At 39.0% G+C, this 15,108-nt stretch overlaps 1 protein-coding gene across 9 annotated transcripts in view; it reads left to right on the forward strand.

Annotated features, from left to right (window-relative positions):
• Nucleotides 1-14,899, forward strand: part of IL15 (interleukin 15) — a 61,950-nt gene extending 47,051 nt beyond the window's left edge. For 4 of the 9 annotated variants that reach the window (XM_036313909.1, XM_036313908.1, XM_036313910.1 and 1 more), the window contains 6 exons: nucleotides 4,462-4,560; nucleotides 5,499-5,596; nucleotides 6,908-6,992; nucleotides 8,488-8,532; nucleotides 11,148-11,285; nucleotides 14,514-14,899. In XM_036313909.1, the coding sequence (XP_036169802.1) occupies nucleotides 4,549-4,560; nucleotides 5,499-5,596; nucleotides 6,908-6,992; nucleotides 8,488-8,532; nucleotides 11,148-11,285; nucleotides 14,514-14,624 (489 nt within the window). In that variant the 5' untranslated portion in view covers nucleotides 4,462-4,548 and the 3' untranslated portion in view covers nucleotides 14,625-14,899. The remainder of the gene's footprint in view (nucleotides 1-4,461; nucleotides 4,561-5,498; nucleotides 5,597-6,907; nucleotides 6,993-8,487; nucleotides 8,533-11,147; nucleotides 11,286-14,513) is intronic. The other 5 variants (XM_036313903.1, XM_036313904.1, XM_036313905.1 and 2 more) reach the window with 2 other exon arrangements.
• The last annotated feature ends 209 nt before the right edge of the window (nucleotides 14,900-15,108 follow it).

Raw genomic sequence — 15,108 nt, forward strand, 5'->3', positions numbered from 1 at the left:
AGGTTGCTGGTTTCATCCCTGAGCAGGGCATGTGCCAGGTTGTGGGTTTGAATCCCCAGTCCAGGTGCATGTGGGAGGCAACCAATTGATGTTTCTCTCACACATTGATGTGTTTTTTTCCTATCTCTCTCCCTTCCTCTCTCTAAAATCAATAAAAAATGTAAAAAAATTTTTTTAAAAGCATATGAACATATTGCTACATAGACCTATACTAAGAAATATGCCCTCTAACTATATATATGCATCATCATTGTCTATCTTATATGATAAACTTCCTGAGGTGTTTTTTATTCACCTTTTATGATACCATCTATTTAAGGAATGTTTTTTTGAATAGTCATGATAACCTAGCTATCCGAATTTTATCCCTGCCTTTGTCCTTGGCATTATAGATATTTAAATGTGTACAATTTGCTTTGGAGACTTTCCAGTATAATTTAGCAATTTGTATTGTTTTAAGTATTCCCAAGAAAAACGTATTATTTAAAATTTATATTTAAAATACATATATTTTATAAACTTTGTATGAAATTGTATTTTTAAAAGAAGAAACGTCCTACCTAATCATTTACTTTTGTTGTTTTGATAAGCTGAGATTTATGGGCCCTACTATCATGTGTGTGGCTTTATGAGAGCATTAAATACCAACTTCAGATCTTATCTTTGCATGGATTACTTTTTCAAAATCACAGTAGTAACCATGGTAACCTAGTTCATATATATTTTTTAACTTACTAGTGAACACAGATTGTATCACAAAATTTTATGTTTGACATTTTCATAATATTAGTGTCAATTAAAAGTAGTGTGAAAGCAATTACTGAAAAATGCTAGTTCCCTTAATGACAGACAGGAAAATCTGAGACATTTGAAGATATCAGTTTCTCAGCTGTATTCCAATGGGACTGATTAAGAGATCCACAGGAGTCATAGGTCTGCAAACTATAAACTGTGGGTCAAATTCACCAATCATCTGTTTTGATAAATGAAGTTGTATTGGAACACAGCCATACCCATTCATTCATGCATGGTCTATGGCTGTTTTCACAATGGAATAGCAGAGTGACATCCTCAAGACAGACCCTACAAGGCCTATTATTACAAAGCCTGATGTACTGTCTGGCCCTTTAGAGAAAATGTTTACCAGTTCCTGCTTTATACAGGGGCAACAGATTTGTCCACTCTTACCTGCCACTACTTTCAGACTGTTATCAAATGGCTCACTTTCCTCTGAATACACGCTGCACTGGTTTGTGTATGTTCATGCTCAGCTCTTTCTTCCAACTAGAATGTTGTTTCCTTTTAAAAACTCATGTCTAAAATCTGCCCATTCTTTACAGTGTGATTCCAATAACACTTTCTCCAAGAAGTTTTACAATAAAAAGAAAATAAAATTCCATGGATGTAGCTCCCTTACATCCCCTAACATACTTGCTACAACCCCTCCCTCTTTCTTGCGCTTGTCTGACATACACAGCTATGATTCAGTCCAGTTTTCTACCTATTCCAGGCCTAACTGTTCCTTGCAGCTTAATATGGCTGGAGAAAACACACGCTAATCTTACCTCCATTCATGACCATGAACTTCCAGTAGGCATGGCTCTCATCCCATACTTATTTTAGTTTATTCTCTTTCTTGCCTTGATGGTGATTTCTTTCATTCTCCTCTGTCTTCAACCCCTAACACCTCTTCTCCATCATCACTCCCTGCTAATGACTGTTAGTCCTAAGTAACTGGGAAAATCAAAGGCATAGTTGAGAAGTTACACCTCCACATCGACCCACCTTCCAATAAAGGACAGCTACACTCCCTTACATTCTTTATATTGCACATTCAATCTTGGTTTGCCTTCACTTTTAGTGTGTTTTAGTGAATAGATAAATGTCTTTACCGTATAAACTAATATTTAGAACTCTTCTTTTGATGTTAAGTCTATGAAAATTTATTTTACATGTGCAACTAGGCAAGTAAACGAAGAGAATAAAATAAAGCAAACAGTCATGTGTTAGATATATTTTTCTCAGTGGGATAAATTACAATATTCGTATAGAATGTAACATATTTACAGCTCTTTTCACAAGTTACTCCAGAATTAAAGCTCTTAGAACTGGCCAGATGTGTTGATATGCCTGTCCACTCTTCCTGTGTTTACCCCTGGGCAGTGACATCCTGCTAGGCTAGCAGTGCCGGTCATCAGGTCAACAAGCACTGTGCAGGGAGACCAAGTCACAGGACTGCCAAAACTTCCTGTTTAAACTCTGTGAGCTCTCTGAGGGTCAGGCTAGGACTTAGTCTTCTTTTAATTCCCAGATGCAGGCACCCAGGTGAATGAAGGACAAACAAAAGATGCTGATTAAAAGGGCATTTTATGACCACATGCAATTTGTATGCCAGGCTTAACCACTCTTCTGTAGTTCTCCAAAAATATGGCAGCAAAGGAAGTGGACAGTGTATTTCATCCCTGTGTTTGCCTCTCATAAAGTAGTGAACCTGGTTTCAGCCACTTCTCTCTGACAGGTTTTTGTTGAGAGTCAAATGAGATAATGCCTGTGGGAGAACTTGAGTTCTACTTTGGAAGACCTGCTTTTATGCTAGCAGAGACGGTGGCTTTTTATTTATTATTAGCTTGGAGTGGGTCAGGTTCTTCCTACAGTAAGGAGCCTATACTTCCCAACCACAGAATTTGTGAAATTCCTTGCATGCCTCCTCCTCCTGCCCAACCTGGAATGTGAGGTCATATTTTATGGCCACATGTATGACATTTAACTGAAGCAAACTACTTAATCTCTCAGAGCCTCAATTTCTTCACTGTTAAATAAAAATAATATCTTCCACATAACAATATTACCAGGATTGAATTTGATAATGTACATGAAAATAATTTTGTAAATCTGAGAGCACTAGGTAAGCAATATGTAGCCTAATTAATATTACTATCATTGATAATAATTATACTAGAGGCCCGGTGCATAAAATTTGTGCGGGGGGGGGGGCGGGGGGTCCCTCAACGATGCAAGTGTGCCTCCCCCCATCCCCGGCCACTCCATGCCCGCTGCCCAGAGGCCCTTCATTGCCGCGGTGACAAAGCAGGCATTCTGCCAGGCCGCTCATGCTGCCTGCTCTCAGCGGCCGCCCCACTAGGACTGGGGAACTCCGGCGGGGCTGACAGGACTGGATGCCGCCATCTTGTGGCTATGGGCGCCGCCATCTTTGTGACAGAGTGATGGTTAATTTGCATATTACCCTTTTATTAGATAGGATATTAGTAGTACACATTGAGTTCTGACCAGAGAAAGGAATAGAATATTTTACCTTTTCAGGTGTTTTTTTGACCAACATGGATCACACATGCACACACACACACACACACACACACACACACACTTCTTTTTTTCTGAGAGAGAGAGAGAGGGGTGAGAGAGAACCATCTATTCATTGGTCTCTAATCTTGACTGTCTTAGACTTGCTGTGGGGCCCAGACAACTTGCCAAATGCTGATAACCCTACCCCATAGGATTGTGAAAGTACAGAACAGGACTGATAGCTGTGTCCCTAACCCCTCCTCCAAGAAAAAGCCACAGAATGTATCAGTTACTCAGCCTGCCCTTATCTCAGCCAATAGGAATGCAAGGGAAAACAAACTCAAGGCCAAAAGTATGCTGACCACCCCCCTGTCTTTGTGTAACCAGACCCTAGCTGTACCCTGCCCTTGCGTCACTAGCCCCCAGCCCTCACTCAACCAACCGGAATTGGCCATTCAGTAGTCCGAGTTGGACATCACCCTCCCGACCCCAAGTCCTATAAAGTCTTTGTTCTTTCAAAACTCGGGGCTCTCTCGCATCCTGCCACTGCACCAGTAAAGGAGGCAGAGGGACCAAGCCCAGGCTTGAATAAAGGCTCTTTGCTTTTGCATCGGACTCGGCTCCCTAGTGGTCTGTCTTTGGGGGTCTTGAAATCTGGGCATAACAATTGTTGTGAGGATTAAATGTGATACATATATTCAGTGACTAATAGAGGGCCTGTGAGAAAAAATAGGTGCTCAATAATTTTTTTTTTTTTTTTTTTTTACTTTGGGGAAAATTGAGATTTAAAAAATATTTAATCTTTTCATGGCATATTTTGGTTCTTTACCTATTTTGGTTCTTCCAGAGATATTTTGTAGTTTTCAGAGATCTTGTATACATTATTTAGCAGAATTTATTCTTAAGTAATTCATGTTTTTGGATGATTCCTTTTTTTTTTAGTTGGGAAATAATATTGTTCATCTCTATCCTTTCTTTTTTATTTAATTTTGTTTTATTGCTTAAAGTATTACAAAGAGTAGTACATATGTCTCCTTTTTTCCCCCCTTGACCTTCCCTGTGCTCAATAAATATTAATTCCCTTACTTTCTTCCCCCCACCCCCTATAGTTTATTTGTGTTTTTAATGGATAATTATTTCCCCTGAATTTTATTATAGGAAGTATTCTGGATGGATGGATGCTGGAAACCCATTGCCATAGCCAGCTCTTCTTCAATATTTAAGGCTTTATCTGGGCATTGAGTAATGAGAATTTTGGTAAGAATAATTAGTTGAAGATAGTATATGGACTTTTCTAAAAGGTCACTTAAATTTCAGGTATTTCATAATGTGACTCTTTGTTAGAGATCTTGGGATGTAACAGATGTTTGTTCTCACATGGATTGTTCTTATTTTGAAAGTAAATATAATAGGATTTTTAACTCTGTTAACCTTGATATACTCTCCATGTCTTGCTTGTGAATGTATTATTTCACTTACCTCACTCTATTGTTCTTTAAATATATATCTCCTCAGTGAATTGTGCAGTATGGGTTTTTGTTACTCATGCCTTCAGCATAGACTAAATGAATCACAGAGTCTTAGTGGTTAAGGTGACAGTCAACACTGCCATCTGAAATTCTAAAGCTTTGACAACATGAAAGAGGCAGACAAAAGTATCAAAATTCTGGAAGGTCGCAAGAGAAGTGATATTCCTAAATCACCAAGAAAGATTATTATACAGTGGCTCTCATAATGGCATGAGTGTCTTCAGTGACTTCCATTTCTATCCAATTCGTTCTCCAAGTGATATTCATTTATAATTAATTTTCATACAGTTGCATGAAGTTAATCTAGAACTATAAACCCATGTTAGTATTTTGTGTTATTAATCTATGCTGCATAAAATATGTTGAACTATTTAAAATGAAAGAAGGATGAGAAGGAGATTAAGGATAATAAAAAAATTGGTGGTGATATTATTAGATTTGTACATTTTCTTAAAATTGGTATGTATTAAAAACATATTAAAGAATTTTGCCCACAAGAAACAAAGCTGGAGGGCAGGCAACAAAGCAGATACATTCTAGTTTTATTAATTCTGAAAAAAGAACATTAATTCTTAAATTTGATTTAAAGATATGATAAACTACTAATTTAAATATCACCTTTTAGCTTAGATATTTAATCATTTTCTCTATGATTTTATTTTCCAGAAACCATATTTGAGGAGTACGTCCATCCAGTGCTATTTGTGTTTACTTCTGAACAGTCATTTCTTAACTGAGGCTGGCATTCATGTCTTCATTTGGAGGTAATTTTATGTTTAGGCATAAATATCATCATGCTAATTGCCATTCTTCCTCAATATCTTCCCTATGAAATGGTGTATGTTCAGTCGCCTTACACCGTAGGTAGTCAGTATTTGGGGTATGAGAGAGGGCTGATTATGGAGACTCAGAAGGTTTGGTAAACACTGAACATTTCTATATCCTAATAGGATTGCGAAGAGTATTAACATCCTGCAGATAAAATGGACCTTTGGTATATAACTACACTTGAAAGTACCTTCCTTATTAATATCCTGCATGATATTCATGGCAGTAACAAAATAGATATTTAGGATTCAATCACGTTACTTTTTTTTTTTTAATCTATTTCCTGACACTGGCTTCTCCTGTCCTTTGAGCCCTATCCTAGTTCATTTGGAAGCATTTCTTTCTTTCTCTAGTCTAGACCTTTTGTTTTTTCTCCTAAAACATTCATATTTTCCATGCCAATTAACTTTTTTCTTCTTTCTTAGATGCAACTAGTAAACCGCGCCGCTTGGCCTAAGCACCCAACCTCTAGCTCTGTAATCTGACTCAGGTCAGCCTTTATCTCACAGTGTGGGGAGCCAGTAGATTTGCACAGGTAAACCTTCCTCGAAAGAAGGATTAGTGTTGGGTCCGTGCTTCTATGAAAATCCATCAGGGCGCAGCTATTTTTCATGAAGCTTTCAGAATCATCCCATAGTCATTTGGTCAGTGTATGTATCTTTTGTCCAGATTCAAAATTTCTGTTTTACCAAAATGAGCAAGTATATGATCACTCAGCCTAGATTGGGCTTAACGTCTGTCATGTTTATGGAAAAGGCTGCTGCAGGCATAGCAATGATGTGCACAGCATACCAGGGGCATGTTTAATGTACTCTAGAGAACATTTCAATTCAAAATCATTATATGAAGGTGATTATTGCTCATTTAAAAAATTTTTCTTATTTATTAGACTTAAAAGTCTGATGGGACCTCTACTTAAAGAAAAATAGTCATTCATTCAAAACGTTTACTGAGTCATACCATGCATTAGGTACTGTTTTTATTCATTGTAATCAGTTGCACCCGGTTTTTATATGTTATGTCTTCATAACTTTGTCAGTGCCCAAATTAGCTTTAAATTCACACAAGGTTGTCCTACGTGTTTGGTGTTTCTGTCCCTCTAGGGATGTTGATGTATGAAGGCAAGACTAACACTCATCTTTTCACTCATCAGGACAAAACATTCTTGCTTGCTCTTTTGCCTTCAGTATTTATCAAGATGGTATTATGTTCATTCAAAATGCTTTACCTTTTGGTTTTGCTTTCAGCTGTATCAGTGCAAGCCTTCCAAAAACAGAGGCAAACTGGCAGGATGTAATAAGTGATTTGAAAAAATTTGAAAATCTTATTCAAGTAAGTCCTGGTATTTCCATAAACTATCTGATGTAATTGTTGTGGCGTAGCCCTGTCCCTGTGTTTTGCTGTCAGTCTTAATGCATCTCACTTGAAACAAAAATATTTTTGTAGAAATTAGTGGGCCTTGTAGAACCTCACCTGAAATTTTTTACTTACAATTTTTGGATCCTAATTATCTTTAAATTCAATTAATAAATGGCCCAGCATGAAGAGCTCTCTGTCGTAACAGCCCAGAGAGAGATTTGCTTCTTCTGCTAGAGCCGTGGTTGGCAAACCGCGGCTCGCGAGCCACATGCGGCTCTTTGGCCCCTTGAGTGTGGCTCTTCCACAAAATACTACATGCGGGCGCTCACGTACAGTGCGATTGAAACTTCATGGCCCATGCGCAGAAGTTGGCATTTTGTGGAAGAGCCACACTCAAGGGGCCAAAGAGCCGCATGTGGCTCACGAGCCACGGTTTGCCGAGCCGCAGTTTGCTAACCACTGTAGAGAAACCAGACATCTTTGGGGCAATTGCAAGGGGAATAGCCTGACCCTGGGAAAGGCTCTCTGCCTGTGGGCTAGAGAGCCCCTCTCCAACCTAACGTCACCCACTGGGCTGAGAGAGCCCGCAGGGTGGAGGGGCAGAGAAGAGGAGCCCACTGACAGCTGTGTTTAATGAAGTGTCTTCTGCCCCCCTGGGTGACACAGCAGGGACCAGCGAAGTCCCAGGGGCATGAAGTGAGCCCCCCTTCCAAATCAGCACCACAAAAATTCTGAAAACGGAACTTCATTGGAATGTAAGCACACAAACATAGGTCAGACCCTGCATGCTGAACCTAATCAGGGTGACTGCAGGCTAAATTAGAACATTTAAATAAGATCAAGGCCTCCTGATGTAATGGCCAAAGTACCTGAATACCATCGAAACTCACTGATCACATTGAGAAGCAGAAAAAATTACAGCTTGAGTGAAAAAAGATAATCAACACATTCTGAAACTGACATGGATTAGAGGTCAGAATTATTACACAAGTATTTTCAAGCAACATCATACAATTGCACCCACAGGCAATTACAGATATTCTTGAAACAACTGAAAAATCAGAAAGTCTTTGCAGAGTAATACGCTATATAAAAGGAACCAAATAAGAAATTATAGAAATGAAAATATAATAACTGAAGTACAAGCCATTGATACAATTACATAGAACAACACACACACGCACACTTTATTGCACATAAATATGGTGAGATCTGAACAAGGTGGGTGGATTGTATCAATGTAATTTTCTGGTTGTAATCTTGTACTGTGGTTATGCAGGATATTACCATTGGGGGGCAATGGTGAAGGATACACACGGTCTCACTGTAATTTCTCTTATAATTATATACAAGTCTAAAATTATCTCAAAGAATTTAATTTAAAAAGCTTAATTTAATGTCAGTAGACTGTTCTCATATCTAAAGCAGTGCATAATTTTTTATATTACCTAATTTTCTTCCCTTTCAGTCTATACATATTGATGCCACTTTATATACTGAAAGTGATGCTCATGTGAGTATAGTTTTTGTTTTAAAATTACTATATTTTCCAGTTTTCAAAGTCTAAGAAGTACATTTTTTATAAATTTACTAAAATATGTAGTTTTAAAATCTAAATTTTGGTGTTTTCTTATACAATCAATGAATTTTTATAAGTAATTGTTGAGATTGTGGGGCTTTGGAACAAAGAGCTACATAGATGCTTTTTTGATACAATATATAAAAGCCTTTTCCAACAATGTCAAACAAAATATATTATATAATTTTGTGATGCAATTAAATGCAAGAATCAGGTTAACTGATTTAATTTAAGAGTACCCAACATATCAGTTGTTTCCAGTGCTGTAGTATATTACCATCTTTAATCATATTTCCTACAAATTGCTTAAATGCATTTATGGCTCACATTTTGCATGAATCTCTACAATAGTCAGAAAAGGATCCTGGCTGGTTTCTCTGTGAGAAAAGAAACAAACGCAACCCAGAAAACCTATCAGAATTAAATAATAATATTGAACTTGTTAATGAATACTTTGGCATTGCCCAAGGCATGTATGGCTTCAGGCATGTTGCTAGTCCTTTTCTTGATTGGTTACTAAAAATCAAGAAACAATTCCTTGACTTCTTCACCTCATGGAAAACAAACCATGCCATGTATTGCTCAGAATAGGGAGTCCTCTCTGTTATTTCTCAATTAGAACTTCCCTGAAATAGAAGGGTTTGCCCCTACCAGGACTTTCGAAGTACTATTGGAAAGAAGCCATAGCCAGAAACTAGGAAAAATAGATATTCATCGACCACTTAGTGCAGTGCACACAGAAATCATCTCCCTCCTTTGGCTTCAGCATGCTTTCCATTTTTCTTTGCATTTATTCAAAGTAGAAAGTAGTCAATTAACCACCAATTCTCAGCATCCTGAGATTGCTTTTTTAACCTTGCAATTCTTGGGTTGTAGAAAGAAATTGAGACTGACATTGAGATTTAAATCCTGACTCAGTCACTTTCTAGCTGTGTTACCTGGGTGCTTTTCTGAACCGTGGTTTTATTTTTTATTATTCTGCTAGAGGCCTGGTGCATGAAATTCATGCATGGGTAGGGTCCCTAGGGGCTGCTGGCTGCTGGCCAGGGCCTTCCTTCATTCCGCACTGCCCCCTGGTGGTCAGTGCATGTCATAGCAAGCGATCAAATTCCCGGTCGGTCCAACTCCTGAGGGGACACTTTGTGTATTAGGCTTTTATATATAGAGATTTTATTTATTATCTATTTTACTACCAACTTGGTGATAGTATTTTCCCTTTTGATCCTGAGCAGCTGTTTTGGGGGAAAGGGAATGGATTAGTCTCCCTTTATCCATGAGGGATATGATACATTCTATGAACCCCAGTGGATGCTGAAACCACGGATAGTACCAAACTCTATATATACAATGTTTGAGAGAAAGAGAGAGAGAGAGACCATATTTATATAACTTTTTTTTGCAGTACATTATTGTAATTGTTCTAGTTTGTTATTATTTCCTGTACCTACTTAAATACATATGCTAAAGTTATTTTATAAATTAGGCACAGTAAGAAATTAGCAACAATAAATAACAACAAATGACAACAATTATAACAATATACTGTAAAAAAGTTGTATGAAGTGGTCTCTCTCTCAAAATATCAAAATATCTTAATGTACTGTATTCACCCTTCTTATGATGATGTGAGATGATATGATGCCTCTGTGATCAGATGAAGTGAAGTGATGGAGTGTTATGAAGCTACTATTTACCTCTGACGACATGTCAGGAGGATCATAGAGCCATGCCCTATGAATTGTTTTTTCCTGGAATTTTCCATTTAATATTTTCAGACTGTGGTTGGCTACGGGTAACTGGATGACTACTGTGTTGCCAGTGCCAGGCACATGAGTGTGTTTCTGCTTTCATTCACCTGTGCAGTAAGCATTGTTCAGGGCCTGCAGGGTCCCAGCACTGTGCAACGCATGAGTCAAGCATCGCATGGGCAAATCCCGAGGTGTTCATTAAATGCCTCTTTTCTTTTCAGTTTAGGTTTTTGTTAAGGTAACCCTTGTGGGAAACACATTTTTGTGGTACCAATAAGGTACCTTTCTGATTTGGCCAACCAGGTACTACCCCTGCTTTGATTTTTCTAATAAATTTCCTGGAATCCCATCTGCCTCTGAAACTTTGGATCTTGCAGGAATAGCATGATTGACAGCTACCACTGTTTCAAATGTTAACATTACCACCTGATCCTAAAAGTTCTTTCACTACAGATATCAGTGTTTTCAGAGTCTCAGACAGTATCCTCACCCTTCTATACAGAGGAACTGTGCTCAGTGAGTAAAGGTGGCCTAGGATTTCCACATTTTCCAGTTTCATTCTTTCTTCTGTACAATATCACCATCTTCCTTGATTGCTTTGTTAGCAGTTTGCTTTGGTTTCAATTTCACTGCTAAAAAAACATCAAGCTGCTTCCTTTGTAAAAAATTTTAGGGGTATTGTGTTTCTTTACAAAATATTTGGATTGACTTGTTAAAAAAATCAAAGTTGCATCTATGTGAAAATGAAAAATGGGAAAATAACGTGTTTCTCAAAGTGGTTCTTTGTAACTTTATTTTCAGCCCAATTGCAAAGTCACAGCGATGAAGTGCTTTCTCCTGGAGTTACACGTTATTTGGCAGGAGTCGAATAATATGGATATTAGAGAGGTGATAGAAAACCTTATCATCCTAACAAACTCCAGTTTATCATCTAATGGGGTGAGTTACGGCAGATGTTTCTGGCTTGACTGGGGGAAGTCATGAGCTGGATAGAATGGACAAGCAGACACTCGGAAGGGAGGGGGACTTAATTCCAGTGGAGTGGCATCCAGAATGGAAGCATCACTAGTGTGCACACAATCCTAAACTGCTCATTGACTTACTCATTCAGCACACGTGTACTGCATGGTGCCAGGCAGTGTGCTTCCGTGCTAGGGTGACAGTGGTGAACCAGTCAGGTCACTGACCTCAAGGTGTTTATCAGCAGGTGCAGTGGGTAGACATTACTCCGCATAATTAAGGGTTTGGCATGAATACTAGTAATCCATGTTCATTGGGTTATTACTCCGCCAGACACGATCTTTAAGGGTTAATTGGTAATTCGCTGGGTCCTTACAATAAATCTGTGAGATGGTTGTCCTTTGTTTCAGTGTTGAAAAAATTGGAGCACTGAGAGCTTGACTTACTTCCTCCAATTCATGTAGCTAAGAAAATGGGGAGCCAGGATTCAGATCTGAGCAGTTTCACGTCAGAGTCCGTCTTCTTATATATGCTGTAAAAGGATAACAAAAAATATGAATAATTTGAGTATCAAATATTAATAATTTAGACTATCTCAGGCAACATAAACAATATGGGGTTCCAGGAAGGCAAACACTGGGAGCTCCTCTTGTAGGCTGGGAGATCAGCTATGTGAAGGTACAACAAATTATGGCTCTCATGGCAAAACGTTAGTGGCCAAAGCAAAGTGCATAGAAAGAAGTTTTATGGACGAAGAAGATATAATAATTAATTAATTTAACAAATAATTTTTGAGCCCCATTGTAGGGCCTCGGGAAAATAGGAGTGAAAAACAAATGTGGTCCCTGATCTTAAGGAGGGAGGAAGCATAAGTAAACTGATCAATAAGCAAAAGAATAATACATCAGTTACTCACTAAATCTAATGGCCAAAAAGAAGGCAGGTAAAGGCACTGGGACTCTACTTTAGAGAAGACTTACCTACTAAGCTGACATTTGGCAAAGATGTGAGGGAACGAGCATTAAGGATACTTGGGGGAGTACGTTCAGGTGGAGGGAACTCAAAGTGCAAAGAGCCTAAAGCTTGTGTGGCTGGACACCTTGGATTTTCCCCTAAGAATTCCAGGCTGCTTTAAGTCTTTACTTAAATGTCACCTTCTCAGTGATGTCACCACTTTACAGTTTGCAGTCCATGTCCATGTCAGCATGCTATATCCCCTTCTCTGCATGTCCTACTTTCTGACATACTATGCATTTTACTTAATGAATATTGTCTGCTTTTCCCCACTCAAATGTCAACTTCAAAGGGGCAGATTTTGTGTTTTTTTGTTTTGTTTTTTCCAGTGCTGGATCCCAACTCCCAGAACAACGCCTGGCATATACTACTTACTCATTGTATTTATGAAAAGAACCTGTTAATATTTAAAATACTCTTTATGATGTGTTGTTTCTATCTTATTGATAGAAAGACTGAATCATGCAACAAATAATTCATAACAGTATCAATGGTCAGCTCTTTTATGCAATTCTGGCATAGTGTGACACATGTAGTGGAAAGAGTGGGGGGGGCTGCACAGTCAAAAGACTTGGACATGGAGAATTTCATTTATTATGTCAACTGAGCTGTGTCATTTAATACCTCTGCCTTCCTATTTGACATGATTATTTTCGGTATTAAATCGGACAGCGTTATATGGAATATGACAGTGCTTAGCATAGAATCTGTGCTTAATGAATACTGGTGAATCTGAATTTCAAGTGCTTAATGGATATTGAATCTAATTTTGTTTTTTGCTGGTAGAGGTTTCATGGTTCAGCTGATCTCAAAAAATGTATTTATGATTCCTACATTTGAAATATTCTAGTTATCAGTGAAACTCTGTTTGAATTACAAGGATTTGTGGTATTCACATAAATAGTTCAATTCAACCAGCAATGATCGCATGAATACTATGTGTACAGCCCTGTGCTAAATGCTAGGGAAACAAAATTTCATGGCCATGCTCTCCTGGAAGCATTTAAGAATAGTGGTATAAAAAGCATAAAAGTCCATAACATCAGTGTAATATGCAATGTGTTGTAAGGGAGAATCCACACCAGGGATTCTGAAAATGTAGCAATGGGACATTTAGGCTAATCACTGGGGCTCACAGGTTCAGGAAAAACTTCCTAGTCCAGACAGCAGCTGAGTAATCTTAGCTGAAATAGGAAGTGCTGAACAGACAGAGAGAGAAGTAAAGGCAGTGAGGCATCTAAAAGCATGGCCTGCATGGGGATAAAGGTGTGAACTCAGTGTTCCTAGGGCAGAATGTTTGAGACAGTGAGGAAATGTGCAAGAAATAGGTAAGCAGGGCCTATGTGCCATGCTGGGAGGCCTGGACTTCATTTGAGGGTAGATGAACAGAAACTATTGAAGGCTCTAAGTAGGGAATCCATAGTCTGAGAGACATGGCTTACTTTTGTCAATGTCCTTAATCCTATATAATAAAGAGGTAATATGCAAATTAACCCTCATGCCCTCACAAGATGGCTGCCTACGACCAGGCCGGCAGGGAGGTTAGTGAGGGACTACCAAACGACTGAACAAGCAGGCTGCATGGGATGACCAGGCTGGTGGTGGTGGTGGGGGGGGGGGGGCTGTGAGAGGCAACCAGGCCAGCAGTGGGGGTAGTTGGGGGCGAGCATGCCATCAGGGGGTCATTTGGGGGCGACCAGGCCAGCAGGGGGGGCAGGTAGGGGCAACAAGGCCGGCAGAAGGGGGCAGTTGGTGGCGACCTGGCCAGCAGCAGGGGGCAGTTAGGGGCGACCAGGCTGGCAGGGGGGGCAGTTAGGGGTGATCAGGCTGGTGGGGGGGGGCATTTAGGGGCAACCAGGCAGGCAGGCAGGTGAGCAATTAGGAGTTAGAGGTCTAGGATTGTGAGAAGGATGTCCAACTGCCGGATTAAACCCGATCCCTGTGATCCCTAGCAGTCAGACATCCCCTGAGGGGTCCTGGATTGGAGAGAGTGCAGGCTGGGCTGAGGGGACCCCCTGTGCATGAATTTCATGCACCGGGCCTCTAGTCCATTATAAAAATAAGCCCACATCAAATTTCCCAGTTCTTCCTAATATGATATTAACTTGCCCAAGTTTTCATGTCTCAAGACCTCACTGTATGATTCAAAATATACCAGACTTTCCATTCTAATCCTTTCTTTTTATTTTGCAGAATATAACTGAATCTGGATGCAAAGAATGTGAGGAATTGGAGGAAAAAAATGTTAAAGAATTTTTGCGAAGTTTTGTAAATATTGTACAAATGTTCATCGGCACTTCCTGATTGCAGTGATCCTCTTCAGCATTTCTGTTATTTACAAACACATTCCCATTGCTCAAAGGCACCGAAACACTTTGCATTTCCAGTGTGCTGCCAAAGAAGTTTTTCTAGCAAGAAGATGATCAGGATCTTGCGTCGGATGAACTCTTAGAAATGAAGGCAGAAAAATGTCATTGAGTAACATGATGTATACGAACATTTATTTTTAATTTATTATTGAAATTGTACATATTTGTAACATAATATAAATTTTTGAATAAAATTATGTACATATTTTATCCTTTGAACTGCACTGATGTTTTACTTCTTATAAGAAAATAAGGGACATTTGTTAAGGTTGATAGTCAAATTATTTAACAACTGCTGGGTCTGGGACCACTGACTACCCGCCTTCATTTACTTCTCAGCTAGGTGTGGCACCCAGAGGGAGAACTGACTGACTGTCAACAAGACAGGAGAAACTAGGTGTTAAATCAAGGATTTCCTC

This window comes from Myotis myotis, unplaced genomic scaffold (genome assembly GCF_014108235.1).
Source record: "Myotis myotis isolate mMyoMyo1 unplaced genomic scaffold, mMyoMyo1.p scaffold_m19_p_6, whole genome shotgun sequence".
Classification (NCBI taxonomy): Eukaryota; Metazoa; Chordata; class Mammalia; order Chiroptera; family Vespertilionidae; genus Myotis; species Myotis myotis.